Source organism: Puma concolor, chromosome E1, assembly GCF_028749965.1.
Source record: "Puma concolor isolate L17-30 chromosome E1, mPumCon1.1.hap2, whole genome shotgun sequence".
Taxonomy (NCBI): Eukaryota; Metazoa; Chordata; class Mammalia; order Carnivora; family Felidae; genus Puma; species Puma concolor.
In genome coordinates this window covers 37,698,301-37,723,331 of record NC_141680.1, presented here as the reverse complement: position 1 = coordinate 37,723,331, position 25,031 = coordinate 37,698,301, and the positions used below count along the sequence as shown (strand labels likewise).

At 45.6% G+C, this 25,031-nt stretch overlaps 1 protein-coding gene across 3 annotated transcripts in view; it reads right to left on the bottom strand.

Annotated features, from left to right (window-relative positions):
• Positions 1 to 462: 462 nt before the first annotated feature.
• The window catches only part of ZNF652 (zinc finger protein 652), a 55,698-nt gene continuing 31,129 nt past the window's right edge, over positions 463 to 25,031 (bottom strand). For all 3 annotated transcript variants that reach the window (XM_086687066.1, XM_086687065.1, XM_086687068.1), the window contains 5 exons: positions 16,407 to 17,565; positions 13,797 to 13,944; positions 13,303 to 13,418; positions 12,811 to 12,955; positions 463 to 3,804 (listed from right to left, as the gene is read on the bottom strand). In XM_086687066.1, coding sequence (XP_086543192.1) covers positions 3,293 to 3,804; positions 12,811 to 12,955; positions 13,303 to 13,418; positions 13,797 to 13,944; positions 16,407 to 17,309 — 1,824 coding nt within the window. In that variant the 5' untranslated portion in view covers positions 17,310 to 17,565 and the 3' untranslated portion in view covers positions 463 to 3,292. The remainder of the gene's footprint in view (positions 3,805 to 12,810; positions 12,956 to 13,302; positions 13,419 to 13,796; positions 13,945 to 16,406; positions 17,566 to 25,031) is intronic.

Sequence of the window (25,031 nt, the reverse complement as noted above, 5' to 3'; positions counted from 1 at the left end):
TATATCTGAATGATAAATCTATGAGATAAGGGGGGGGGGGAGGCAATGTCAACTCAAGAAAGTCCTTGGGAAGTTTCCTCAAGTAAGCCTTAACCCTACCAAAGAAAGAAACAAGCCTTTGAAGACAGTGAAATTAAGTAATGGGAAACAGCCTCAATTGGGTATCGCTAGGACGCTGAAAGGTGGCCTTTGTTGTCTTAGCAGACGAAGGACAGATGAGGGCTAAGGACTCAAACTCCTCCGTGGTTCTTTTCTTCGTAAACAGATAGCAAACGGGCATGAAGTTCTGAAGAAGTCACGGGGTGCTGTACTGTAGGCTGGAGGGAACACACAGGATGCAACTTTTACCTTAGTGAAGGACCCCAATCAAATTTCCAACCCTGAGTTGGAGTCTGAAGCATGTTAAACCTGACGCACATATATGTTTAAGGCTTAATCCTGCAGTTCTCATATTCAGAAGCATTAACGTCGTGAATATTATTTAATGCATCTCATTGTTTATGTGTAATATGACACTGATAAGGAATCGTTACGTGCTGAGCAGTTTTCCTGAAGACTACAAACCCCGAGTCAAGGAAGGTATACCCATCTAGGGGGAAAAACAATTAGAAGTTTCCAGATTGTTCCACAGTACATTTCACTATGAACGGTGTCGTGTGACAATGCTGATTCAAAAGACAAAACAAAAACAAATCCTTTTTTGCTTCTGTTAAGGGTGGTGGTGATTATTTGCTTCATACTGGTTTTCCTATGTAAGTAGGTATTTTCTTATGGCTATATTCACTTGAATGAAAAATCAAATATGACGACCTGAATTTTCCAGTGTATCATTATAGTACACTTCATAAAATGGTTGATTTAATGGTCTCAAGTCTAGAATTCACAATTGCTACCGAATACCATAAATTTGTTTAGAATAAAATAAGGTACCAGAACCAATTAAGCTGCGATTTACATCTTTTAAAAAACCATCTTAATATCATAGGCTTGGCCATTAAATAACGGTATGTCTACATAAAGGTGTAGATCCATCCAGAAACTTGTCACGGGAGGTAAAGGAGACTGTGGAGTAAGGGGACGCATCCACGAAAGAAATGACAATCACAAACAAGAAATTAATTTTCCTTATTGGTCTGGGTACCTGGGTGTCCGAAAAATGCACGCAAATATTTAAAATAACATTCTTTAGAAATTACATCCAAAAACAGGAAGAAAAGTAGGTCTTGAGATACTTTTCTGCCCCGTTCCAAAATCTTCCTGTGCTCATTACAGAAGGCAAAAGGCAATAATCAGAAGGAAAAAAATGAGGAAACTTTAAACCAAAAAGCTAACAGAGAATGTGATATTTTAAAAAGAGGGACTTGACCTCCATCAAGAGTTCCAAATTTTCCTACCACAGAGCTAATCAGCCAGAAAAGTGCTTGAAGTATATCTGCACATTTAATATTAAAAGTTAAAAAATAAATAAAAGCCAGGGTTCTTATTTAGGCAATGATCTAAGAGCCCGAGGCAGTGTGGGGGGTGGGGGAGGAACTGAAGAAATGTCAAGATTAAAAAATAGAGGGAGAGAGAGAAAGAAAGCGGACCCAGCTTTGGAACTCAGTTCTCTGAGACATATATATATATATATATATAAAAGTTTTAGCTGTACAGAGTCTGGAGAAATTTGATCAGTTAAGTATGAGCAGTATGTTAGCCCTTCTATTCAGACTTTCCTATATAAGCTCCTGAATGATCGTGCTCTTTCGAAACTTCCCAAACTTGAAAAAGTAACCCATCTAAAAGGTGGTGAGAGATGTTCCCCTCACCACCTGGGAACACCGCTGTCTGTCGCATAATTATCTGCAGAGAACAGGGCAACAAAACATAGGCAGTTTTCTTTCCCTCGCTACCATTTAAACTGTGTTAGAACAGCTCAAAGTTGTGGCTGGATCCATAGCTGAACAGACATTTTAAAAACTCATAGTCAAATCTGTCCTCACCCAAACTCCTCAGCTACTGTCAGCAACATCATTCATGCTTGTGATTTTAGTGTACTATTTCGTATTTTCCTAACAATTCTAGAAAAATACAGCAGCCTCGAAACGAGCAGTGTCTCGTGAGACTTCCATTTGGTTGTGCCATCGGCTGGACACAAACAAGCCCTGGGGAAAGTGAGACGCAGACGTGAGGGAGAATGATTCTCCATCACTTCCTCCTCCTGATGGTGAACAGCTTGACTCCGATTTTTCGAACGTGCAAGCGTGAGGGGACGTCCCTGGAAAGGGTCCAGCTCCCTGCAAATCACCCCACTTAGCGCAGTGACCAAATGAAATCATCCCGCTTCACGCGGTAACCAAACGAAACGAAACACGGAGGACAGGAGCGTGTCAACGAGCCCGACAGACGGATACTTGAGTGTGAAGCAGAGATTTAAAAACTGCCAAGGACTTACGCCAAGTTCTGAAAGCAAGACCTCATTCTGCAGTGACCTGGTGTCTGGAGACCCTCCCAGATGCATCTAGTCTCTGAAGCACCTTTGAGTTGTACGGATGTAAGAATAACTTTGAACTATAGAAGTTATATGCGTCTTTAAGAATCACATTTTGATGATTATAAAAATTTTTTTTCTATTTTACAACATAGGCCCAGCTACACTGAAAAAATTACACCGCTTATTGAAATACATTTCATTTTAGAAACAGACTACTAAAGAAGTCTATACAAAAACTCTAAAATAATTTCTGTAGTAAAATAAAGAGTGCGTTAGGAGAGCTACACAAAGAAGAAAATTTCTGTCTTTCTCTATAATGCTTGATATACTGTGAAACACGGCCGGCTCGATTCGGAGGCCAGCGCCAAAAGCTGAAAAGAATTGGTTACGATACACAGTGATACAATTAATGCTCTGGATTAATCTCACAGCCTTCCCGATTAGTACAAAGGAAGCCGGGCCTGTCCCCTCTTTGAGGAGAAGCCCGGGATAGAAAAGCAAGCATACCTCATCAGCTGATATGAAATTATAAAATTCCACAAGTCTGAGTATTCGAAATTTATAAAAGTCCACCAGAAAATGCAAGCGAATTGGGCTTTAGTTCGGTGGTTCCCCTGGTTTAGATGACAGTTCCCTCCGGGAGCGCAAGGCGGTCTTCTCGTTCATTCCCTTGGATGTGTCGATTCCCCAAGACAATGACACAGCTCTTGGTGGAGGCTGAGGAGAGTCTGGCAGCTACAGAAATGCCCACCAGCTCCCTTTCTGCAAACTCACACACGGGCACACAGCTCTTGGAGAACACACTTAAGGAGATGGATGTTAGTGATGCTGTGCTGAACTGTTCTTTTCTGCCAGGTGCCGCAGAAAGTTGTCCTCACCCTGGCCTCGGTGATTTAAAGGCTCGCTCTTAAAGAGAGCTGGGGGTGGCGGGAGGTGCGGGACCGGAGGGATAGGAAGGTGGTGCGGGTGGTGAGGGTGTGGGTGGATGTGGAGGTGTGAGAAGGGGTGCGGGATGGGCCGCGGGGGGAGAGTGCTCGCGGGGCTCATACTGATCGGGGGCGTGGGCGTTGTGGGTGTGTTCGCCACGCAAGGAACTGGGGTGGCCGGGGAGGTCGTGAGTGGGATCTGGACAGCAGGCGGCACGTTCACGGGGCTGGTCACCCGAAAGCACTTCTCCTTGTGGGCCTTAAGCATGTTGGAGAAGCGAAACCGCTGGCCACACACATCACACGGATAGGGCTTCTCGCCTGTGTGCGTTCTGCGGTGCCTCTTCATGTTGGGGCGGCTGGTGAAGCTTTTGCCACAGATTTCACAGATAAAGGGTTTCTCTCCTGAGATGAACACAGACACAAGAAAACGATTAACATACTAGGCGGCAATTACGTGCTCACGCTAGCCCTCGCACTCAACGAGGAGATCACCACCACGTCGCTCCCGTACGGCATGTTATTATAGCCTAAGAGGCGTTAAGAGAGTCTCCCCAAGTTGGGGCTTCACAAGTAAGAGCGGATAGGAGGAAAACTTACATGCAACCTACCATCTGGGCTTGGTTAAAAAAACAAAAACAACAACAAACACCCCCCCCCGCCCCAAAATCTACGGTAGTGATCCTTCACATCCGACGCGAAGAACCGTTTAAATCGTTTTCCTGTGCTCAAAGCAGCTAAGGCCGCGGACGCGTCTCTGCCTCTTACATTTAGGCAAGTTAATCTGTTAGCAATTTCTGAATTCCAACCAGAAGAAAGGCTGCTGAAAACATCCTGGGGAGCGCGCGTAAGTCGCTTCGTGTCTACTCGCGCGGGATCCTTAGCATGTGGCTTACTTTTTGGTATGGGACTTGGAAAATACTGCGTGGCTCGCCCCACCCCGGGGAACCCCCGCTGCCGTGGCTCCCGGGGGAGAGCTCCTGGCATTTTTGCAGACAACTTCTTCATCATGTGGGACCGCCTGGCCCATCCGAAGAGCCCACGGCGTTCCCGGTGCCAGCCCACTAAATGCTCCCAAGAGATTCTATGAAAACTGTCCCTACATCATTTCCAAATGTCCATGCGTGTGTGTGTGTGGGTGTGTGGGGGTGCTGAGCGGGGGTCCTGGCCCTGGATGAGAAGCATAGGGCCGATGAGTCAAAGAGGAAACAAAATTGGGGCACCTGGGTGGCTCAGTCGGTTGAGCGTCCGACTTCAGCTCGGGTCATGATCTCACAGTCCATGGGTTCGAGCCCCGCGTCGGGCTCTGTGCTGACAGCTCAGAGCGTGGAGCCTGCTTCGGATTCTGTGACTCCTTCGCTCTCTGCCCCTCCACCTCTCACACTCTGTCTCTCTCTCAAAAATAATAAACATTTTTAAAAAAGGAAACAAAATGCCCCGTCAAGGCACTTAGGGGAGAAATAAGGGCTTGATTTTTAGGGTTCCTAACTTCCTCTGGATGACGACACAGTTCCATGCTGCCAGCCTACCCTTCCACCCAAGCCATAGGGGGAGACAGAACAGTTTTTGAACGCGTACATCCATTAATCACTTCATGCGGACGCCATGCTGAGTACCTGTGTACGTGCCCTTCAGTGGACATATGCTTGTATTTATTAATTCCTTCACCAATTCTCAGAGTACAGAGCTTGTGCCTTTACTGTAACTCCTGCTACAAGAGTCTGTTCTCAGCTCAGGTCGGCTCCCTTTCGTTTCCAACAGCGTCCTCGCCCTACTCAGCATAAACAATAGCTGTGCTGTACGGCCCCTTCCTGTGTGCCTGATACCGTTCCCATCGCTTCACGTCTGTGAACTTTGGTGATCCTCCCAGGGACAGACCTGGGTAGGAGGCAGCTATGTTATCATCCCTGTTTCACTGATAAGGAAATTAAGAAAGCTGCCCAGGGTTCTACAGCTGGAGGAGAGCCAGGATTTAAAACCCTGCAGTCTGGTTCCAGAGTGTGCTTTCGACACATAAAACACAGCCCTTCATATGGCGGAGCTTTGTGCATCCCTGCACACACGGAGGAATGTTATTTTCCTACTATTCTCCGCGTTGGGACCCCTCTGTACACAAGGAGGGAACACCTCTGTACCCGTATCGGAGTCCTTATTTCTTTTTTTTAAAAAAGTGGTTTTTTTTTTTAATGTTTATTTATTTTTGAGAGAGACAGAGCATGAGCGGGGTTGGGGCAGAGAGAGAGGGAGACACAGAACTCGAAGCAGGCTCCAGGCTCCGAGCTGTCAGCACAGAGCCCGACGCGGGGCTTGAACTCACCACCTGTGAGATCACGACCTGAGCCGAAGTCGGACACTCAACCGAATGAGCCACCCAGGCGCCCCTGTAGTCCTTATTTCTTATCTTTGCCTTTGAAAACTGACATCTCCCATTACCCTCCTTCTGTGAAAGCCAGAATTCTCCTTGCTTCCTCAAGAGACCGGGCTGTGCAGTCAGGAGGGATCAGTTTTGTCTATAATCACCAGTATTAGTTTCTGACATCATATTCCTCTTATCTTTCAGCTTTTCATTATTCAATTGCTGCCACTGCTAGGCTCTTCTCTGTGATCCACATTCAACTTTCTGGGTAAGTTCTGAGCCCAACTTGTTTTCTTTCATTTTAACCCATTTCCTCCAACTACCTTAAAAACTTCAAATTCTCTGTTAAATGGGGTTCATTAAATCAATATGGCGCACCCATCTGAATGGACAGCACCGTTAACAAATACTATAAAACTGTAGAATTCAAATTCCTAACGTCAGAATCCATACTCTATTAAGTAAAACAATCAACTTAAATGCAAATGCACACACGGTATTACCCTCTTTTGGTGAAAAACATCTGTAGAAAAAATATGGAAAGAACCACAACAAATGTCAGTGATTACCCGGAGGCGATGGGCTGATGAGTGATGTTTTGTTTTTTATGCTTATGTGTACATTCTGTTTCTCTTAAATAAACACCACTTACTTCCATCATATAATGTTTTAAAAGCACACCTGTTTGATAACCTTTCAACTCCCCTGGGCCCCTCCCTCCTGGACTCTCCAGAACTAGTCCTCGCTCCCAAAAGCCGGTTGGAAACAAAGCCAAAGGACTTACTCTTTGAATTATTAGTCTACTCTGAGCAAACGCTGTCCACCTGACTCACGGACCACATATTAGGCACACTAGACCCTGCGCCACAAACAGCATATCCTCACTGTAAGCTTACTTTCTGTTGTGTGCTTCATTCCGGATCGAATCCTGGACCTCTCTAGCCATCTCTCATGTGTAGTCCTCTAGGCTACAATGATTTGCCATAGAAAGGGCCCACAACTCTTAGGACCCGCCTCCCACAAATGCATGGGATCACATTTCAATGGGTCCTTTTCATTGCTTAGTAATGTTCTATTCATTTCTTGAAGTCCTACCACATTTTCCACATTTGTGGTTCCAGACATGAGTCTACAATCCCACTTGCCTCTAACTCTCATTACTCATCTGGCCCCAACTGACTGTGCTAACGAGTGATGGGAAGGTCTCCTGAAGACCTCGGGGTAAGATGAAAATGAGGCTGAAATAAGGGAGAATCAAAATGTACTATGTGCACGCGGCCACCTGCACAACGTCCCACTTTGCAGAAGAGCTGGTAGATGGGTGACCGGAAGACACGCTAAAGTGAACTCCATCACGGCAACCAGAAAGGTATCTCAACACAAATACGTCTAGAGAGAAGGCCTATTACATAGAAAGCTAAGCCGACTAGAGGAAGCAGTGTTGTAATGGGTGTGAAGGAAGAGCGTTAGAAATGAAGGCAGAGAATCTACATGGAAGATAGGAAAGAACAAGAATTGGGCTGGCTAGCGGGTTGCCTTTTGCACTGTTCAAAGGGATAAGCGATCTTGGTTTCCAGTCTGCTTAGTATGAATACCCTTGAGCAGCAGCAGAAACCCGCAGATCGATGTGTGTGGCCTAAAATCTCTCTCTTCAGCTTTAAACCCATTTTTTTTACAGACTGCCTACTGGGTATTTCCACTTGCATGTCCCACGGAGGTCTCACAACTAACAGGTGCAAGGGGTGCCTAGGTGGCTCAGTCGGTTAAGCGTCTGACTTCAGCTCAGGTCATAATCTCACGACTCGTGGGTTCGAGCCCCATGTTGGGCTCTGTGCTGCCAGCTCAGAGCCTGGAGCCTGCTTCAAGTTCTATTTCTCCCTCTGTTCCTCCCTCGCTCATGCGCTCTGTCTCTCTCAAAAATAAAGGCTAAAAAAAACAACAACAACAAAAAAAAACAACCTAACAAGTGCAAAATTAAATTCATTATCTTGCCTAGCAAACGTGCCCCTCCATCCACTGTTCTCTATCTTGACAAATGGCATTCAAGACCCAAACCTGGGACCACCCCTTGATTCTTCCCTCGCACACCACCTTTATCCAATCAGTCACCAAGTTCACCTCCCTGGTGCATCACTTTCATTTCACCCACTGCCATTACCACAGTCCATATCCTCACCCTCATTCCCCTAGATTAACTGCAATAGCCACCTGACTGGTTTCGCCATCTCTTTTCTCGCTCCCCGCCCTCCAGCCCAATCTCCACAGGCGGCCAGAGAGAACTTTCAAGAGCTGTGTCACAATCTGCTCAAAGCCATGCAAGAACTTCCCGCTGTCGTTAGAATAAAGTCCAAAAGTTTTTACACGTCTTACGGGTGTGTGTTTGTGTGTGTGGTGTGTGTGTGTGTGTGTGAGTGAGACCTGGCACCTGCTCTCCAGTAACACGTCTCATCACACCCCACACCAGGCCGTGCGTGTCCCCCAAACTCTAGCCAACCTCATTTAGTTCCGCTTACTTGCTGTGCTCTCATCAGCGAACCAGTGTGGTGCCTCGTGTGTCTGCCCCCTAGACTCACTGCAAGCCCTGTGAACCCAGGGATGTTTCAGTCCTGTTCACTACAGGAGCCCAATTTGGTAGGTTCTTCTTCTTTTTTTTTTTTTTTTTAATTTTTATTTCTTTCTTTTTAAGTAGGCTTCATGCCCAGCACAGAGCCCAACGTGGGGCTTGAACTCAGGACCTTGAGATCAAGACCTGAGCTGAGATCAAGAGCTGGATACTTAACTGAGTGAGCCACCCATGTGCCCCCCACAATTCGGTTGGTTCTTTTTTTTTAATTTTTTTGTACATTTATTTATTTTTGAGAGGCAGAGCACAAGTGAGGTAGGGGCAGAGAGAGAATGAGACACAGAATCCGAAGCAGACTCCAGGCTTCCGAGCTGTCAGCACAGAGCCCGACGTGGGGCTCGAACTCACAGACCGTGAGATCATGACCTGAGCTGAAGTCGGATGCTTAACCGACTGACCCTCCAGGTGCCCCTGGTTGGTTCTTGACTGATGTTTATAAACAACTATGTGTTACTTTAAGACATTAAGACATGCGTGCCCTGGCATGTCAGCATCTCAGAAACGGACACACACCTGACAATCAACGGTGTGGCATTTTTACTTGGCAACATTTTCTTAGCAGTGTGCAAATGAAGTCTGTCTTACGAGGGATGGCTGCAATCAGGTTCAATGACATATGGTACTCACTATTAAGATCTTTCAATTACCTTCCTCTCCTGTAATTCCCCATCCCTACCAATCTTCTGATAATTTAGCTTCCGATATAGATTTTTATTTAGGCAAAGAACATGACGACCAAAGAAATAAGAGCTCCGAGCCACCTGCCGCTCAGCCTTTTCACTGTGAATTAATAAACCAGCGGTTTTGCTTATAGATCATTAACACTATTTAGCACCTATCAGTTCCTCTGATCCTGGTCTGCTGGAGTACACGGGCACATTCTGGAAGCTGAGAACCAGACTCTGGGATGGTGCTGTCTGCCCTCATGAGGCCCTGCACCGCCCCCCCCCCCCCCATTTTATCACTTGCTACGTTAAATTATATCAGAACTGTTAAATATGTGGCTCTGGAGTCAGACTGCCTTGGACAAGTTATGTGATCTCCGAGCCTCAGTTTCCTCATCTGAAAACTGAAGGTAACAATAGTAGGTTACTGAGATAAGTTGGAAATAGAAGGAAAGAGCTTAGAACAGTTTCCAGCACGTAGCAGATGCTCCACGCGTTTTAGTGGCGCATTAGGACTGTTATTATTATTATTATTATTATTATTATTATTATTATTATTATTATATTGTTATTACGACTATTACTACTACACCACAATCATCATCACTGTCCCTGGACTGGAAGCTCCTTGAGGGCACAAACCGGGTCTCAACTCATCCCTGTGTCACCAGGCACTTAGTGCTGTGCCTGGTACGAGGAGAATCAGCAATTATTCCATGTTGAACTCACCCCATGTCCACACCACCCTAGGAAACCCTGCCTGAGGGCTGGCCAGCTTCCCTAGATAAGATCCGCCTCAAGTCTCTTTAACTGTAAAGAAACAGCCCAAGCAATGTCCGTTCCTGCAATGGCCTTAATCCCCAATAAAACACACTCTAAATGTGGTTTTGCCCAGCCTTAAAAGAGCTATCCCTTTTCTTCTTGAGTGCTAACTCTTCTCCTTGTATTTTCCAGGTACTCCTGTCATCCTTACTTAATACCAAGGAAGCAGAGACCCACTGAGGTTGCATAATTCATGGAAGGCCCCACGGGAGTGAATGGCACAGCCAGGTTTGTCCCACCCCACCAACCAGCTACCCTCCCAGCTCGGGTATCACGAACAACATTAAAAGGCAGATGACAAACCAGGGAAGAGTATTTTAATATTAGTGTTAAACGAGGTCCAGTATATGTAAATATATATAAAGAACTATTATAAACAATTAAAAAAAAAAGGCAAGCTCTGCAATGGAAAGGTGAATACAGAAGAGGCACAAGCAATTCAGGAAAGAAAATAAACTGATTCTCAACAAGTGCATGAAAAAATGTCCACTCTTACCTAGCAATTAATTACACGCAAATTATTACAATAAGAAACCATTTTCCACCTATCAAATCAGTGATGATTTTATTTAGCGTTGGAAAGCGTTGGGGAAATGGGTGTTTTCAGGCGCAGCCAGTGAGAGTGTATGTGGATGGCTATTTTCCAACACATACCACATCTTAAGACCGTGCACGTCTCTTTGCCCAGATAATCCCATTTCCGGGAATTTACCCTAAGTGACTAGTCATGGATGTGTTAACCACAAAGTTGTTTATCACCGTATTATTTAGAAGAGTAGAAAAGTTGGAAACAGAAATCATCTAAATGTCCAATAGGGAACTGGCTAAAAAAAAAAGAAAACAACATCTTTTACTTTATGGGACTATTGTTAAAAGTTATATTTATTGTAGGAGGTAACGTATGTAAAGCACTTTAGACAGTGCCTGACATATATGTGCATAGCAAATGACGGCTATTATTACAGCAAATTTACCAGCAAGAATATTATACAACCATTAAAACGATATGACTGGTAATGACATAACACAGTAAAAAGGCAAAGTAGGTTACAATAAAGACCCAACTTTTGTTTTATGACTATACACACGAACACATAAATACTTATGCGCAGGATCTATCTATACGTGTGTTAAGAAAGTAAAGAATTTTTAAAAAATTTTTTTTTAATGTTTATTTATTTTTGAGACAGAGAGAGGCAGAGCATGAACAGGGGAGGGTCAGAGAGAGGGAGACACAGAATCCGAAACAGGCTCCAGGCTCTGACGCGGGGCTCGAACTCACGGACCGCGAGATCATGACCTGAGCTGAAGTCGGCCGCTTGACCGACTGAGCCACCCAGGCGCCCCAAGAATTTTTTTAAATGCATGCCAAAATGTTAACAGTCATGGTCTTTCAGTGATGATCATTTTTGTTTTGTTTTCAACTTTCACATTTTCTAATACACTTTAAGAAGTATGTACTACTCTTTTAATGAGAGGGATAAAAATTTAAGTGAATTTAGGTGGCTTCTTTTTTTTTAGAAGAAACAGGAAATGTTGAACTTGCCTATTTGGTCAAAGAACATTCAACATAAAATTTTATTCAACAAATAAGTTAATCACAAAATACACACTCTGTTTCGTGTTGTGGACATTTAAGGGCCTGGAGGAGGAAAGATGGAGGGGAAGGAAGAAAGAGGAAGAACCGCAGAAGGAGGAGCGAGTCCGGAACCGGGACAGAGGGGCCCAGAAGACACGCAGAGAAGAGCAGGGGCGCGAGGCAGAGGGCACTGGTGGCTCCAGGTTCCTTCCAATCGTGGGACATTTATGGGGCCCCCGCTATGTCCCAGGCATCGTGTGTGAATGTGACACAGCTTCTGCCTTCCCAAGAGCTTATTTTCCACGTAGTTCCACAGTTTCCTGCTTTCCAACAAAAAACTGAATCCTAAAAGTGACTCGGTTACAACCAGGAGCCTATCTGAGAGCCACCAAATTAGAAGAGGAGAATTTGTTAACTACTCTGATATATCCTGCCACCCATTCGCTTGGGCTTCAAAGTTACTCTTTGGGGTGTAACTTATTTAATGAAAATCCTCTCGTGACTCTTCATCTAGACTAATCCTTAAAATCGCAGGGTGCACCGCTCTGAATGGGAAAGAAGCCAGGCAGGCGTTCTTCTCCGGACTTTGACAGAAAAATGCGCACTGCAGTGATCCGGCCAGGACAGTTTCCTCACCACTGGCCGAGCCAAACGAGCAGGGCGCTAAGCAAGTTAATCCTGTGGTTCTTTCTAGCTCTGTCACTTTGTACTAACAGAACGGAGAAACCTGTGACTAGATTCTATGTAGAAACCCGGAAAGTGGTTCACACTGTTCGATCGGTGCAAAGACTGCTAACCCCAGAATACCCAGTCAAGGCTGAGATACACTGATGCCGTGCGTCCCTGCGGGCTGGGTGATCAAGTGCTTATAAGATTCACATCCGTGCTAGGAAGCATACACCCCTAGAAACACGGAATGGTTAAAGTAAGACTTAATCTCATTTGACGGGAGAGGTTCCTGAAAAGCGGTCAGTTTCGGGAAATCCAATCCAATCAGACTTTAAGCGAGCTGAGAGAGTATTCGATCTAAATCAGTCGGCGGCCTTCGCTTTTTAAGGGTCCGGAACCCTTTCCTTAAAAAAGCACAAACGCACGTACACAAAATAAGTGGCGTACAATTTCAGGAATCCTGTGCCCTAAGCGTCCGATGTCTCGGAGGGACCCGCGGGTAAAAGGCACTGGCAGACACTCCCTTTTTAAACGAACGGAGTTAAGGAGAGCCCGGTCTCCCAGGAGGACACGTCTGTGTTTCCACGTGCCGGGCTTATCTCAAGGAGGATCTGCACTCGGAACGCGAATGTGTGCTCTCGGGTTTTACGTGCACAGACGCCCAGGTGGTGACCAACCGGCCCCCGGGAACTCTTACCAGTGTGTGTTTTCATGTGCTCGTCAAAGTACTGCTTCATGTTGAAGTCCTTGCCGCACCACTGGCACATGAACTGCTTGTGCCCGATGTGGATGCTCATGTGCGAGCGCAGCTGGTACTTGTACTGGAACCTCTCGTCACAGTTCTGCAGCGGACACGGGGAGACGCGTGAGAGCCGCGCTCGCTGGCCTCGCTGGGGCCCAGCCCACGAGGTCGCTGAGGCTCCCTCTGCGGCGCTGCTATATGTCTGCAGCTCGGTTATTAGCAAGAGGGAGGGCTTCTGCAGAATGATCCCCGAAGCACACCCGACTTGTCGGGATGACTGAGGAAAGAGAAACAACTCGCTCTGTGTCAGTCCCGGGGCTGCCCTAGTCTGGGAGAGCTACCGGGGTGTTAGAAGCGGCACCTGGCGCCCGCGGCCCCCGCTCCCCTCCCTCACCCGCCCCCCCCCCCCCCCCCGCCCCAGGGCCGGGGGCCCAGCACAGCCCTTACCTCGCATCTGAAGGGCTTCTCTCCAGAATGCTGCAAGGAGTGCACCTTGAGGGACATGCTGCGTTTGAACGACTTTCCACAGGTTTCGCATGTAAACGGCATGTCTTTCGTGTGTGCTGGAACACAGAAGGCGCCGGACTCACGACGGGCCCGCCAAGCCGCTCAAAGTGGCCCAGACCCCGCTCCTACTGCGAGGTAATCGTGCCATCTTAACCTTCCACGCTTTAATTAGTGAGGCCTTCGCAGCAACGTTCTCAAGAGAGGAAGAGGCCACGACGTTGGAAAGAAGCCCGGGTGCGGAAGGCTACCTACCCCGCGCACGCTGCGCCGCGGCGGCTCAGGGGGGACACGGCGCGTTTAGTTTCAGCGAGTCAGAACCGATTACGATTACGGCAAGGCCGTTCCTCAGATCCTGCCCAATCCGACGCCTCAAACACACCAAAGAACGAGGGAAAATGACGGGGGTGGCGAGAAAAGCAGCAGGAAGAACTTACCAACCATGTGTTTCCGCACATGAGCCATGGTGTAGAATTTCTTCTCGCAAATTTCACAGGAAAACTTCTTTTCTGCATACCCATGGACGATCTTGATGTGTTCATGAAGGGACCAGAGTTTCTTGAAGGACTTGTTACAGGAAACACACTGAGCAGGACAAATAGAAATAATCTTTATTTACGGGGGCCTGCAGAAAGCCATAGCTGCCTACCGGCCCGCCAAACGGCCGTGCCTTAGACTCGGGGCACAGGGCCCGAGTCCAAACCGAAGCCAGTCCTCCGAGGAGTCCAGATGCCAACACCAACCTCTGTATGTTCTATTCTCCAAGACGCATCTTTTAGACACACGTCGGGAGTACAAAAACAATGGCAAAAGGGAAGACGGAAAGAAATGGGAAGTTCCACCCATACAGAAGACTCGACTGCTTTTAGCAAATTAGTACAGTACCAGCGAGAAGAACCAAGTTTTTAAAAATAAATGAATTACGAAGAGCATCTGTCTCCTACACGTAAGTCAGCATGCAGGTAACAGGTGCTTCCCAGAGATTACAAACTAATTTTAAAGCAGCACAGATAAAAGCAAGATAAAACACACATTAAAGGTTATAGATCTGTGGAAGCGTAACAATGTTTCTGTACCTTAAAGAATGCATTTGGAGCCTCCATTCACACAATTTATTGAGATTTTATTGTATCTTCCCATTATCTCATTTACTCTACTAAACATTTCCCTCTGGCAGAATTTTCTGTAACTCCTAAACCTCCTTCCCCCTTAGGGCCAGCTCCAGATCTCTCGTACACGCATCTATAGGAAACACACGCGCCAACAGTGCTCAGTTCCTCGTATTACGAATCATGGATAGTCTAGAATATCAGGCATAAAGCGTATCAAAATAAAATATTTCTGGTTAAAGCAAAACAATCCTAGAATGTTCTAGGTAACCACCAGACTCTGGGATATTTAAGGGAACAAGTAGTTATTCACTGTAAATAAAGATCTTGAGCATCACGATCACTTCGGGAAACAAGAACTCGGAGTGTAAAAAATAAGCCTGTGCTTGGACCTGCTTGAGAAAAGGGCAGAACCCCCCCCACTCCCCAAAGCCATTATGCAGGGCAAGGTTTCGATTTTTACTTCTTCCTGGGTCGCCAGGATTATTAGGATCTACACATATGGACGAAGCAGTGTCCTTCAGGAATGTGAATAGCACTCTCCTGGCGGATTCCAGAAAACCTGAACACAAGTTTAAATGCCTTATGGTCAGCAACAGCGAGGAAAGTCACAGAAGGAGGATGTACTAAATGCTTTCTTTCTGTAACTTCGTAGAGAAAATTTGAGTAGCAACAAAAAAACCACAACTGCATAAACATCAAGATACACCTTTCAGCAAGGGTCATCACAGAGCCGAAGTCCGACCCCTAGGGTGCAGCATCGCGTCGCGCTCCCTTTGGTCTGAACCAGTTGACAACCGAGCAAGGGCAACGGCAAGGCAACGGTAGCTACGGGAGGGCAGGGGCGCCACCACTCAGCCTTCTTTCATTACCAAGCGTAAGCGCCAAACAGGTGACGTCACAGCCGACGAATCAAAAGCAGTGAATTTCTAGCAAATGTAACTTATATTTTAAAAAACCTGTTTAGAGTAAAGCAATGATCTCAATTGTTGATCAAAAGCAAGTGGGAAAGTGAAGACGAAGCAGGGCTCCAGATCAAGCACGCTCCAAGAAACAAACCCAAACAGAACAATTTCACTTTTCAAAAGAAGTTTAGCTTGAATGCAGCACAGCACTTGTATTTTACATATCTTGCGGAGACGTTAACAGACTTACCTTTTATGAATATTCATCAATATGCATTCACGTGTACAAACCAATACGGCTCAACATAATATAATTAGCATACCTCTTAACCTGTCACAATACCGTCCTTTCAGGACACCAGCCTGGTTTGAATACCACACTCTGTTACCTTAATGATACCGTACGGGAGCATTATGTAACCCTACCGCCAGGCGGGCAACACTTTCAACCAGCTCAGCCTCTGTTTAAAGTTTGCATATTCCCATGGGCTCAGCCTCTTGATAAATTTAATGTTGTCATCTCTCCACTGGTAAAAGCAAACTCACTCCTGGAGATCTTCCATTTTCACCGGTCTGAGTCATTACGGTTTTTGTCCCCATCAGCTGCACTAGAATCTGGCATCCTTTCAAACCCAGAAGGGGACCTCTCTCTATTCCTGACCTTGACTCAGTGTCTCCCACCTTGACAGAGAAGATGCCAGAACGAATGACACATTACGTATGTCTTACGACAGCGAATCTCAGTGCCAAGTTGGTGTTGACTCTACCTCCTGGGCAATCACCTACAACAGATCCCCCTTCCACGTACCTGGCTTCCCACTAGTCCAGCGTCAGTTAAATGCAATGCTTTTGAAAGAAAATGTTAAGCCTGGGTTTTGAAAAGACCAAAGCAGGAAGGAGTTTTTAAAAAGAGAAATCGGTGACAACTGTCCCTTCAGCCTCTACTGTATTTATTCTCTTGGGCAGATACCAGGTGAGTCTGAACAGCCAGGTTGTATCCTGAAAGGTTTGCCCTCTCGGTGATGAAACCTACCTGAATATTTTTTTCACAGTCTGTTTGCTGGTGAAGGGACAGCTCACTTTCCAGGACAAACTTCTTGCCACACTTATCACAGATCTGCATGCGCCTATGAGTAACGTTCATGTGCTTCTCCAGGTACCAGCGAGTATTAAACACCCTGGGGCACTTCTCACAGGTCAGAGTCTCTTTCTCCTCGCACTTAGCTTTCTGGACTGGGGCTCTGGGCTCCTTCGCGGCCCGCTTCTTCCGCTTAGGTGGCTCTACACTCTTCCTACGCCCTCTGGTAGTCCTGGGAGTCGGGGAAGCGGTGGCTGCGGCCACGGAGCCGGCCCTCCTGGTTCTCCTTTGTGTGACGCTGGCCTTCTCCACCGTCTTCTCCTTCTTCTTCTGCCTTCCGTTCTCTCCGTAATCATTGCTGTCATCGGTGGCCTCCTCCTCGCTCTCTTCCTCTTCCTCCTCACTGCTTGTCTTCAGAACAGGAGTCTCTTTGGACTGAGAAGAGACACCCTTTTCCCCTTTAGACACATTTAATGTTTGATTATTAAGGTTTACCTCCACTATGATCTGCTCCCTTTTGTAAGAGACTTCCTCCTCCTCCTCCTCGTCTGTGTCATCAGAATTCTCCCGGTCTTCTTTAACAGCATGCACGTCAGACACTGCCCTTGTCTCCCTGAAATACGGCTGTTCCTCTGTTTCGTGGAGATGTGGTTTGCTCATCTTGGTGTCCACTAACACAGAATAAGGACTTCCTGTTTCCCTTTTGTACACTTTGGTGGACAGGTCAAGTTCTTGGTTGGCACCGTGATAAAAGGTAGATGGCGCTTGACCACGACGGCTCTCTTCTTGTGCCATTCCTGCTACACGCGCAGCACAGTTTTCAGCCAGCTCCTGACCAGAACTGGCTGTGTGGCTCATGGGTACGTGGCCCGATTTATTACGCAGTTCAGACTAGAGAGAGAGAGCTCTCAAACAGGGTAACTGTTAAGCCTCCAATAATTTTCCATCCACAAAGAACCACTCAAATGGAAAAAGGGTATTCCCGGGACCTGTGTGCAATTCTTCCAGTGTTGCAGCACCAAAGCAGAAGTCGAAAGGTTTGGTATTATGGCAAGAGCAGAGCACTAGGGATTTTTCTTCTGCAGACAGCTGCAAGTGACTTGGCGCATCTTATCTACAAAGAAAAGCAAAGAGGAAAAAAGGTCAGATACCACTATTTCCTTCTTACAGCATGAGCTTACATCACACCACAAACACAGCTGAAAAGGATTAGACTCTTTATATATACAATTCTTTACCCTGCTTAAGTGGTTCCGCGTGGGCCATTATTTTACTGGGCTACTGGTTTACTAAATCCGACATGTACTTTGTCAGAGTGTAAAGTCCACGACAGCGGGAGGCATCATCTGTCCGGTACACGGAGATATTTTTAGAGCTTCGCACAGGGCCAGGCGCTTAGTAGGTGTTGGGTATACGCTGGACGACGAACTGGGTGTCTACGCTTGCATGGCGTTCATTATGCTAGGTGCTACGGCACATAACGGTACGGCAGAATATACGGTCTCTGTCCACAGGGCGTTTAGTCTTGGTATATAATACGTGTCATACGCGAAACACACAAGAGCTTTATGCCGGCTGGCTTTCTTTACAACCTCGGTCACCACCATCCACCACGGCGAGGGCTCAAAGAACAAAGCTGGCAGTGAGCTAGGAGGATAGAACAGCTAAGTGACATAACTCCAGAAGAGACAGAAAATGTCCTCGGCCTTCAATACGGTATAATCTAGGCACAGACATTACTGGATTCAGGTTTGCTGGAGCAATTTCCAAGTTGCTACGTATTTTTAAGTCTCCTCTAGGTGAACGGACTAGATGCGCTCAAGAGCTGGGTAATTTTTCATGTGTCAGTTGCATGGAGGTCTAAATTCTAAGAAACAGTAACCATCAGGTTGATATGGTTCCAAGAAAAATAAAACCGTCCATTAAAAAAAAAAAAAAATGAGAAGGGCACATAATTTGCTTTGTGACATACCTCACATTGCTGGTTAGTCAACCACCTAATCTCTGAATCATGAATATTACTGCAAACACATACCCCGTCCAGTCGACACAAGGAAGGAAACTAGCCTTTGCTGAACGCCTCCTCTGTGCGCCGGCAGGTAAAGGTGCTTGTTATTATTTCTATTTGAAAGCCACCACAAGACTTTGGGGCTGGTTTTGAAACTCGTTTTTAATTTATAGATACATATTTTTAAATCAAATCACTAAAAAAGGAAAAGCACGCACAGCTGCCCCAGTCAAATACACGGCAAGGTTTATAATGGAAAGAGCAGCCCTCTGCCTACTCTGTCCTATCTGAAACCCATCCCCCACAGACGAAACCATTCAACTACTTTATTAGCCCCTCCCCCCAGGATGTGCTTCCGTATTTGTAAATATGACTGGATTTCTATTTCTTGATTTTTTTCAGTTTGAGACATTACTATTTGTCTCTCACTATAGTTTTCTTACCTTATTGCTCCCAACCTTCCCTCCATCTTCCCAATAATAGTTGGATCACAGCTTTTTGTTAAATCAGTATTTGTTCTTACGTTATTACGACTATAATATGTGGCTCATAACTACTACTGTCATTCCTCTGTGACTATCTTCTGTCTTCTTTGACCTTATGGATGTATTCTTTTAAAAAAAAGTGATTTTACTTTCATTTCAGTGGAATTTCAGAAACGCCTGGCGATAAACACCACTATGTTTTACTTGACATCTGAACAGATATATTTGTACGTTTTTATAGTTATAAATGAGGAAGTTATGCCTGTGAGAGGCTAAGTAATCTGAGATCACATACCCATTACATTCGAGAAGCAGTGTTTGACCCAGGCCTGCCTGACCCCACGGCTCATGGACAAATGACGCTCCAAAATAATTTCAACTCAGTTGTCCCTATAAACCGCGTACCTTTTGCGCATTTCAAAATTTCATACCTCATAAGGTAAGCAGGAAGATCCCAGTAGCTTTTAATTCTACTTAGCTTTATTTTGCATGTGCCAAAACTTCTGACCCAGGGAAATAATGTAACCTACTACAAATCACGTTAAACTTACTCACGCTAATTATCTCAAATTTAGCAAGGGAGGAGAGACAGTAAAAGTCAGTTAACCAGCAAACGCTAAGAATTAAACAAAAACCGGGAAGACAAAGAACAGTAATTGCGGGGAAATCCTCTGCGGTCATCGTTAAGGTGTTCTTCGCAAAGACCTGTGGGTCCTCAACCTTGGAGGCGTGTGGCAGGACCACGTGTTCTAACCCCACCCCTCCCCTGTCGGTGGGTGCGGTACCGTGACTACTTCCGGACCGCACATCGTGAGCACAGGTGAGCACATCGTGAGGACAGGGCATTTTCTGACCAATGAGACATCCTCCCCGCCCCCCCACACACACCCCTTTTCTCTCTGCCTCAGGGACCACCAACCTTCAAGATGACAACTGCCATCACTGGTATCAACCTGAGACCCCGAGTGACTAGAATGATCTACAGGATAGGCGTGGCGCAGGGGATTTTACTTTTATTTTTTATTTGATTTTACTCAGGGTGGGTTTTTAAGACCTCTGAGATCTTGTGTTGTTTAGTACTATTGCACGCATCATCTGGCCTGGCCTAGCTGGTACTGCCTCATCCACAAAAACGAACACATAGCGCAAAGGCTTAGGAGCGGGTGAAAGGGGGCAAGGGAGATTATGGGAGGCGACAAGGACAGCAACTCTTATTATGCAGTGGTGAAATTACTGGTGAGGCTTATCACCTATTTGTCTCCGAAGAGAAAGCACTCACCGCTCCAGCAGGAGAATGGGACTGTCCAGAGAGAGTGCTGCTTACTATCGGCTGTCCGTGACAAATCATGACATGAAAAGGACGAACGCAGAAAAGCATTGATCGGTTTGCAGTCAGGATTAAAGGAGTCCAGAAAGTCAGCGGTTTGTAGGTTAGAAGAAGCAGATGCTTAATAAAAACAGGGAAAGTCTTCGAGCTACAGACGCTGATTAGAATTCAGTCCTGAGGCGGGATCAAGAACTACTTACTGATAAAACCTCCCACTGGATTAAGGCGGGGCCCAGCAAAAAAAAAAAAAAAAAAAAAAGAGAGAGACTAATGAGGAAAGCAGTCTCTTAGCGTATGTAGCTACAAAGCCTAGTTCTCTAATGCGAATCAGTTGAAATGCTATTAGTAAATGGGGGAAATGATGTCAGTGTAACACCCAAGTTCTTCTGTTGGTTTCTATGAGATGTTCCCCTGCGAGTTCATGTTTCAAGTGATCATGAGAAAGCTTTCTCACAATTAAAGAGAGAGCCTTAGCAACCTACAAAGACCTTAAGAAAAAAGCTGAGCATCCGACTTCCGTGCCTTCCTTGAATGCTAGGAGCGGCTGGTTCAGCTGCTTCATGAACCACCACACTTTCCACTTTATGTCTCGTCAAGTTGAGGCATGTGTTCCCCTCCCGGGTTACAAAATTGTTTTGGATCGCCAAAGCCTACCCCATCTCATACATCAAAATTTTAATTGTAATGAAACTGGTCTCTACCGTAAGCGAATGTCTTCAAGACCCCAGTCTCCAGGGAAGAAACCACTACCCAGGGGATTAAGTCTTGTAGAGGTTCGACTGACTGATGCTGGGTGCACATGCCTATGGCGATTTAGTATATTTACATTTGGAACATATCATTTAATATATTTATTATAATACATTTATTTTAATTATTGTTTTTATTGGTACACCGCTTACAGTGTTTCACAGATTTTGAGTGGTCTGCCCTGAACTGATTTTTCCCATAAGCCTCATTCATTTTAATGTATGATTCTGCAAAACCCAGGAAGACATATATGGCATTATAGCAGAAATACCTATACTCAAAATTAAGTCCAGGAAGAAGTATGGGACCAATAAGACAGAGCTCTGTAGCAAATTTAAGTAGGATTAGAAAAGAACTGTGGATGTGGCTAAGGCCCACAGGGATGACTGTAAATAAACTTTTTTAAAAAAACCAATTAAGTTTTTAAGAGTTATATGGCCAAAAGAACCTCCAGACTGGATTAAAAGAGACCATGACTGTTCAAGACTTAAAATGCTCCTCTGGGTCCTCAAGCGTCTATGGGAGGAGGCAGGCCAAGAAAGCTGATCATTCCCCTAAGGGGGCATCTTCTTCATGAGTCCATTCTACATACAATTAAGAAGATTACAGGAAAAGAAGGGGCACCTGGGTGGCCCAGTCGATTAAGCATCCGACTTCAGCTCAGGTCATGATCTCAGGTTTGTGGGTTCGAGCCCTGCGTCAGGCTCTGTGCTAACAGCTCACAGCCTGGAGCCAGCTTTGGATTCTGTGTCTCCTTCTCCCTCTCTCTCAAAGATAAACAAAATGTAAAAAAATAAAAATTAACAATTAAAAAAAAAAAAAAAAGAGGATGAAGCGAGGGAGCAAGGAGAAAACAGACCTTCGAGTTACTCCTAAGGAGCCAATCAGAGTCTATTCAAGAACATTCTCCCATCCTGAGGAGGCCCTCTCAATGACTGCTCCGAGATTTTAGAATTTGCTACAGTGCACTGACTGCTACAGTTCTATTCTTGCCCCCTTTCAAATGGGAGCCCAGTAGATAGTCATGGCTGCACTCTGTATGTCGGGGCAGTGACCATCTGTCAGTTTCTTTCACACAAGTCTCTAGATCAAGAAAGGCAACATCTAGATCCAATGTAGAGACTACTGTGCGTCATCTCCTCACAAAGAGACCACCAATCGTCATACCCTTGAGTCACTCTGAGGTCCTGGACTTGAAGCTTGATGCCCTTGATGAGGCGGCCAAAGGCAAGCTCAGGACAAAGCACAAGCTAACACCCTGCAGCCCTCCCTCCCCAAGTGCTCCCCCCCCCTTCTCCCCATGGGATACGTGTGACATTCCTCAGGCACTCCTGGCTGCCCGGGAACAAAGGAAAGGGAAAAACAAATGGTTAACTGATAGAGATCACAGTCATGCAGGACATGAGTCTCCATCAGTTTACAAATGTCTCAGCAAATTACAAGAAAAAGGCAATCTTATCAATAGCCTAGCCTCCAGAAACACACAGGCTCAATTTCCTGGAGCCCTAAAGTGTGGCACTCCCCTCCACAGTGATGCGGGGCACAACGGCAAGAAGAAAATGTAGATAAAATTAAAATTCTTTACAACCTGCAGCCCACTGACAAATACTTGAGGCAAATACAGAGAATAACAGTCCTCTAGGAACCCCCTACCGTCTTAATGTTAGTGCTTTGCTGGAGGGAAAAAGAACTTTAGCTCAACAATAGCAAGGCCTCCAGTATCTTATGAGTCCTCTTTGGCCAATAAAAGTCCTTTTGGAAATGTCCATTCTTCCTTAGCCACCCACCCCCCAACTCCGTAGTATATAATCCACTCCTCACAACCCAGTGCAGCTCTTTCTGCCCGCGGGTCCTCTCCCCGCACTTTAACAAGTCAATCACCTTTTTTGCACCAAGAATTCTTTCTTGGCCATTGGCCCCGGACCTCCCCCCCACCACTTCAAAACCGCATCACCATGACTGGCTAGACCTTGGGGTTCCCTACCTTGCAGAGGAAGTGAGTGTATTTTGCCAATGAGAGAGACCAGACAGTATCTGACGAGCAAAAGCATGGTGCTGTTTATGAAGTATTTTCAGCTGGCTCCCTGGCAGGGCTGAATTCCTGCCCCTACCATAGCCATGCGGGGACTACCTGACTAGTTGTGGGCATCGTGTGAAATAAGACCTGTGCATCACTTCTGAGCTACTGTAGTTCACTGCCAAGAAGAGGCCCTCCAGACCGCTTTTCCCTCTCAGGCATGGTGACCAGATGGTTGCGCCATCAATCTGCATCCCTGAGTGATGTGAGCGGAGCTTCCCTGCTCATTTACCATGGCCACGCAGCGAGAGCGAAGTCCTTCACTGATTTCAGCCAAGGGTGGGCAGTGATCTGTTATGGCAGCATAACCTAGCTAATGTAGTTCTTTATATGTACGCTTATACATATTACACGGATCAGCTATCTCGGTCCTCAGCTAGACAGCACAGACAGTAGAATTACTAAGTGAAAAGTTAAATCCGAAAGACAAAGGGCTTAATACACAGGGGAAGTCTTTACTTAGTAGGTTAGAAAATGAGACTATTCTTTCTTTAAAAAAAAAAATTGGAGTTAGAGCGCTTTATTCTATTTTAAATGACACACGCATAAACGCCTTCCCACACGAACCTGAGAGGGGCATCTCACCACTATTACAACCAGGGACACTCACAGAAACATCAACAAACCACACGGTCGCAACGGAAGATGCAGTCTAACTGTTCGCTTTGAAACACACACGGGCTCTCTGCCCGCATTTTACTTGCTTCATTTGATTTTGGCACCTTTACCCTTCACTCAATTTTGGTAATAATCTTCCTTTATTCTCTTTCCAGAAGACTTAAACTATCTCCCGAGAGCACAACTGAGTAACCTTTGCAAGACTGAAAGCACACGAGGGAAACGGAACATTCCATGTTTCGTTATCCAACTCCTACTGTGTATCCTCAGTTCTAACTTACTTATTACAAATCATCTTAGCTTCATTTTTTAGAAGGGTCTCGAGGTGAATACACGGAGCTCTGAGAACCTGAAAGCAGACAGAAACAGCAACGAAGAAGTAACTCTCACTGATACTTAAAGCCGTTTAAATTCATCTCTCTTTGGTGTTACAACAACACAAGTTCTTAGACATCGTTTTCTACTGCTTCTTAGATTCCAAACTAAAGCAGGTCATTCCTTCGTGTCCTGCTATAAGTAACGTACACAACTTAGGAAAAAATGTGGTACGTATGCTAAGGGGTAAACAAACTTGAGAAGCAACCAGTCCTGGCACTCTATGAGCTTGACCAGCCACTGAGAAGAAAACACAATTTTAAAAGAAAAACTAGAGAACGCGATAGCATGTTATAAACAGCAAAGTACAACTTCCAGAATGCACGCTTTTCAATGCCATGTTCCCCCCAAGTGGATTACAAAACAAACTTACGTAGTCTTCAAGAGTGTTTATTTACATTTAGCTTTAAAAGAAAAACCACTTTGTCCCCTGAAAAGTTTTAATAGTTAATTTTTGACAAACCCAACAGGTTTTTTTTTTTTTCCTATTAAAATATGCAACTATACATCCTCCTCGTGTACTTGGGGCGAGTCGCTGCAAGTTGAAAGGGCAACTTTGTAAAGCGTATCACTCTGCCACCCGTCCTGACTCCTCTTGCGGAACCGCTTCCTCCAGCCTGTTTCCAAGGCCAAACTACCTGGTGCCCAACCGTGGTCCCGCTGGACGGAGGTTTCCAGAACCTACACCGATTGAGGAGAAGGCCAAGACCACAACAACCAAGAAATGGAAAGGAACAAGGAGGGAAAGAGAAATGTGTATTGGCAAAATCCTTCCAAATAAATAAACAAATAACGAAATAAATAACGTAATAAATAAGGTCCACCAGGAAGAAGGGGCAGGATGACAACTGGGTCTGTGACAATAACTGTCTGATACTTTATTCAAAGCTCTGTGGCTTTTGCAGAAGGCCACTGATTTCTTCCTTATTAGGAAAGTATG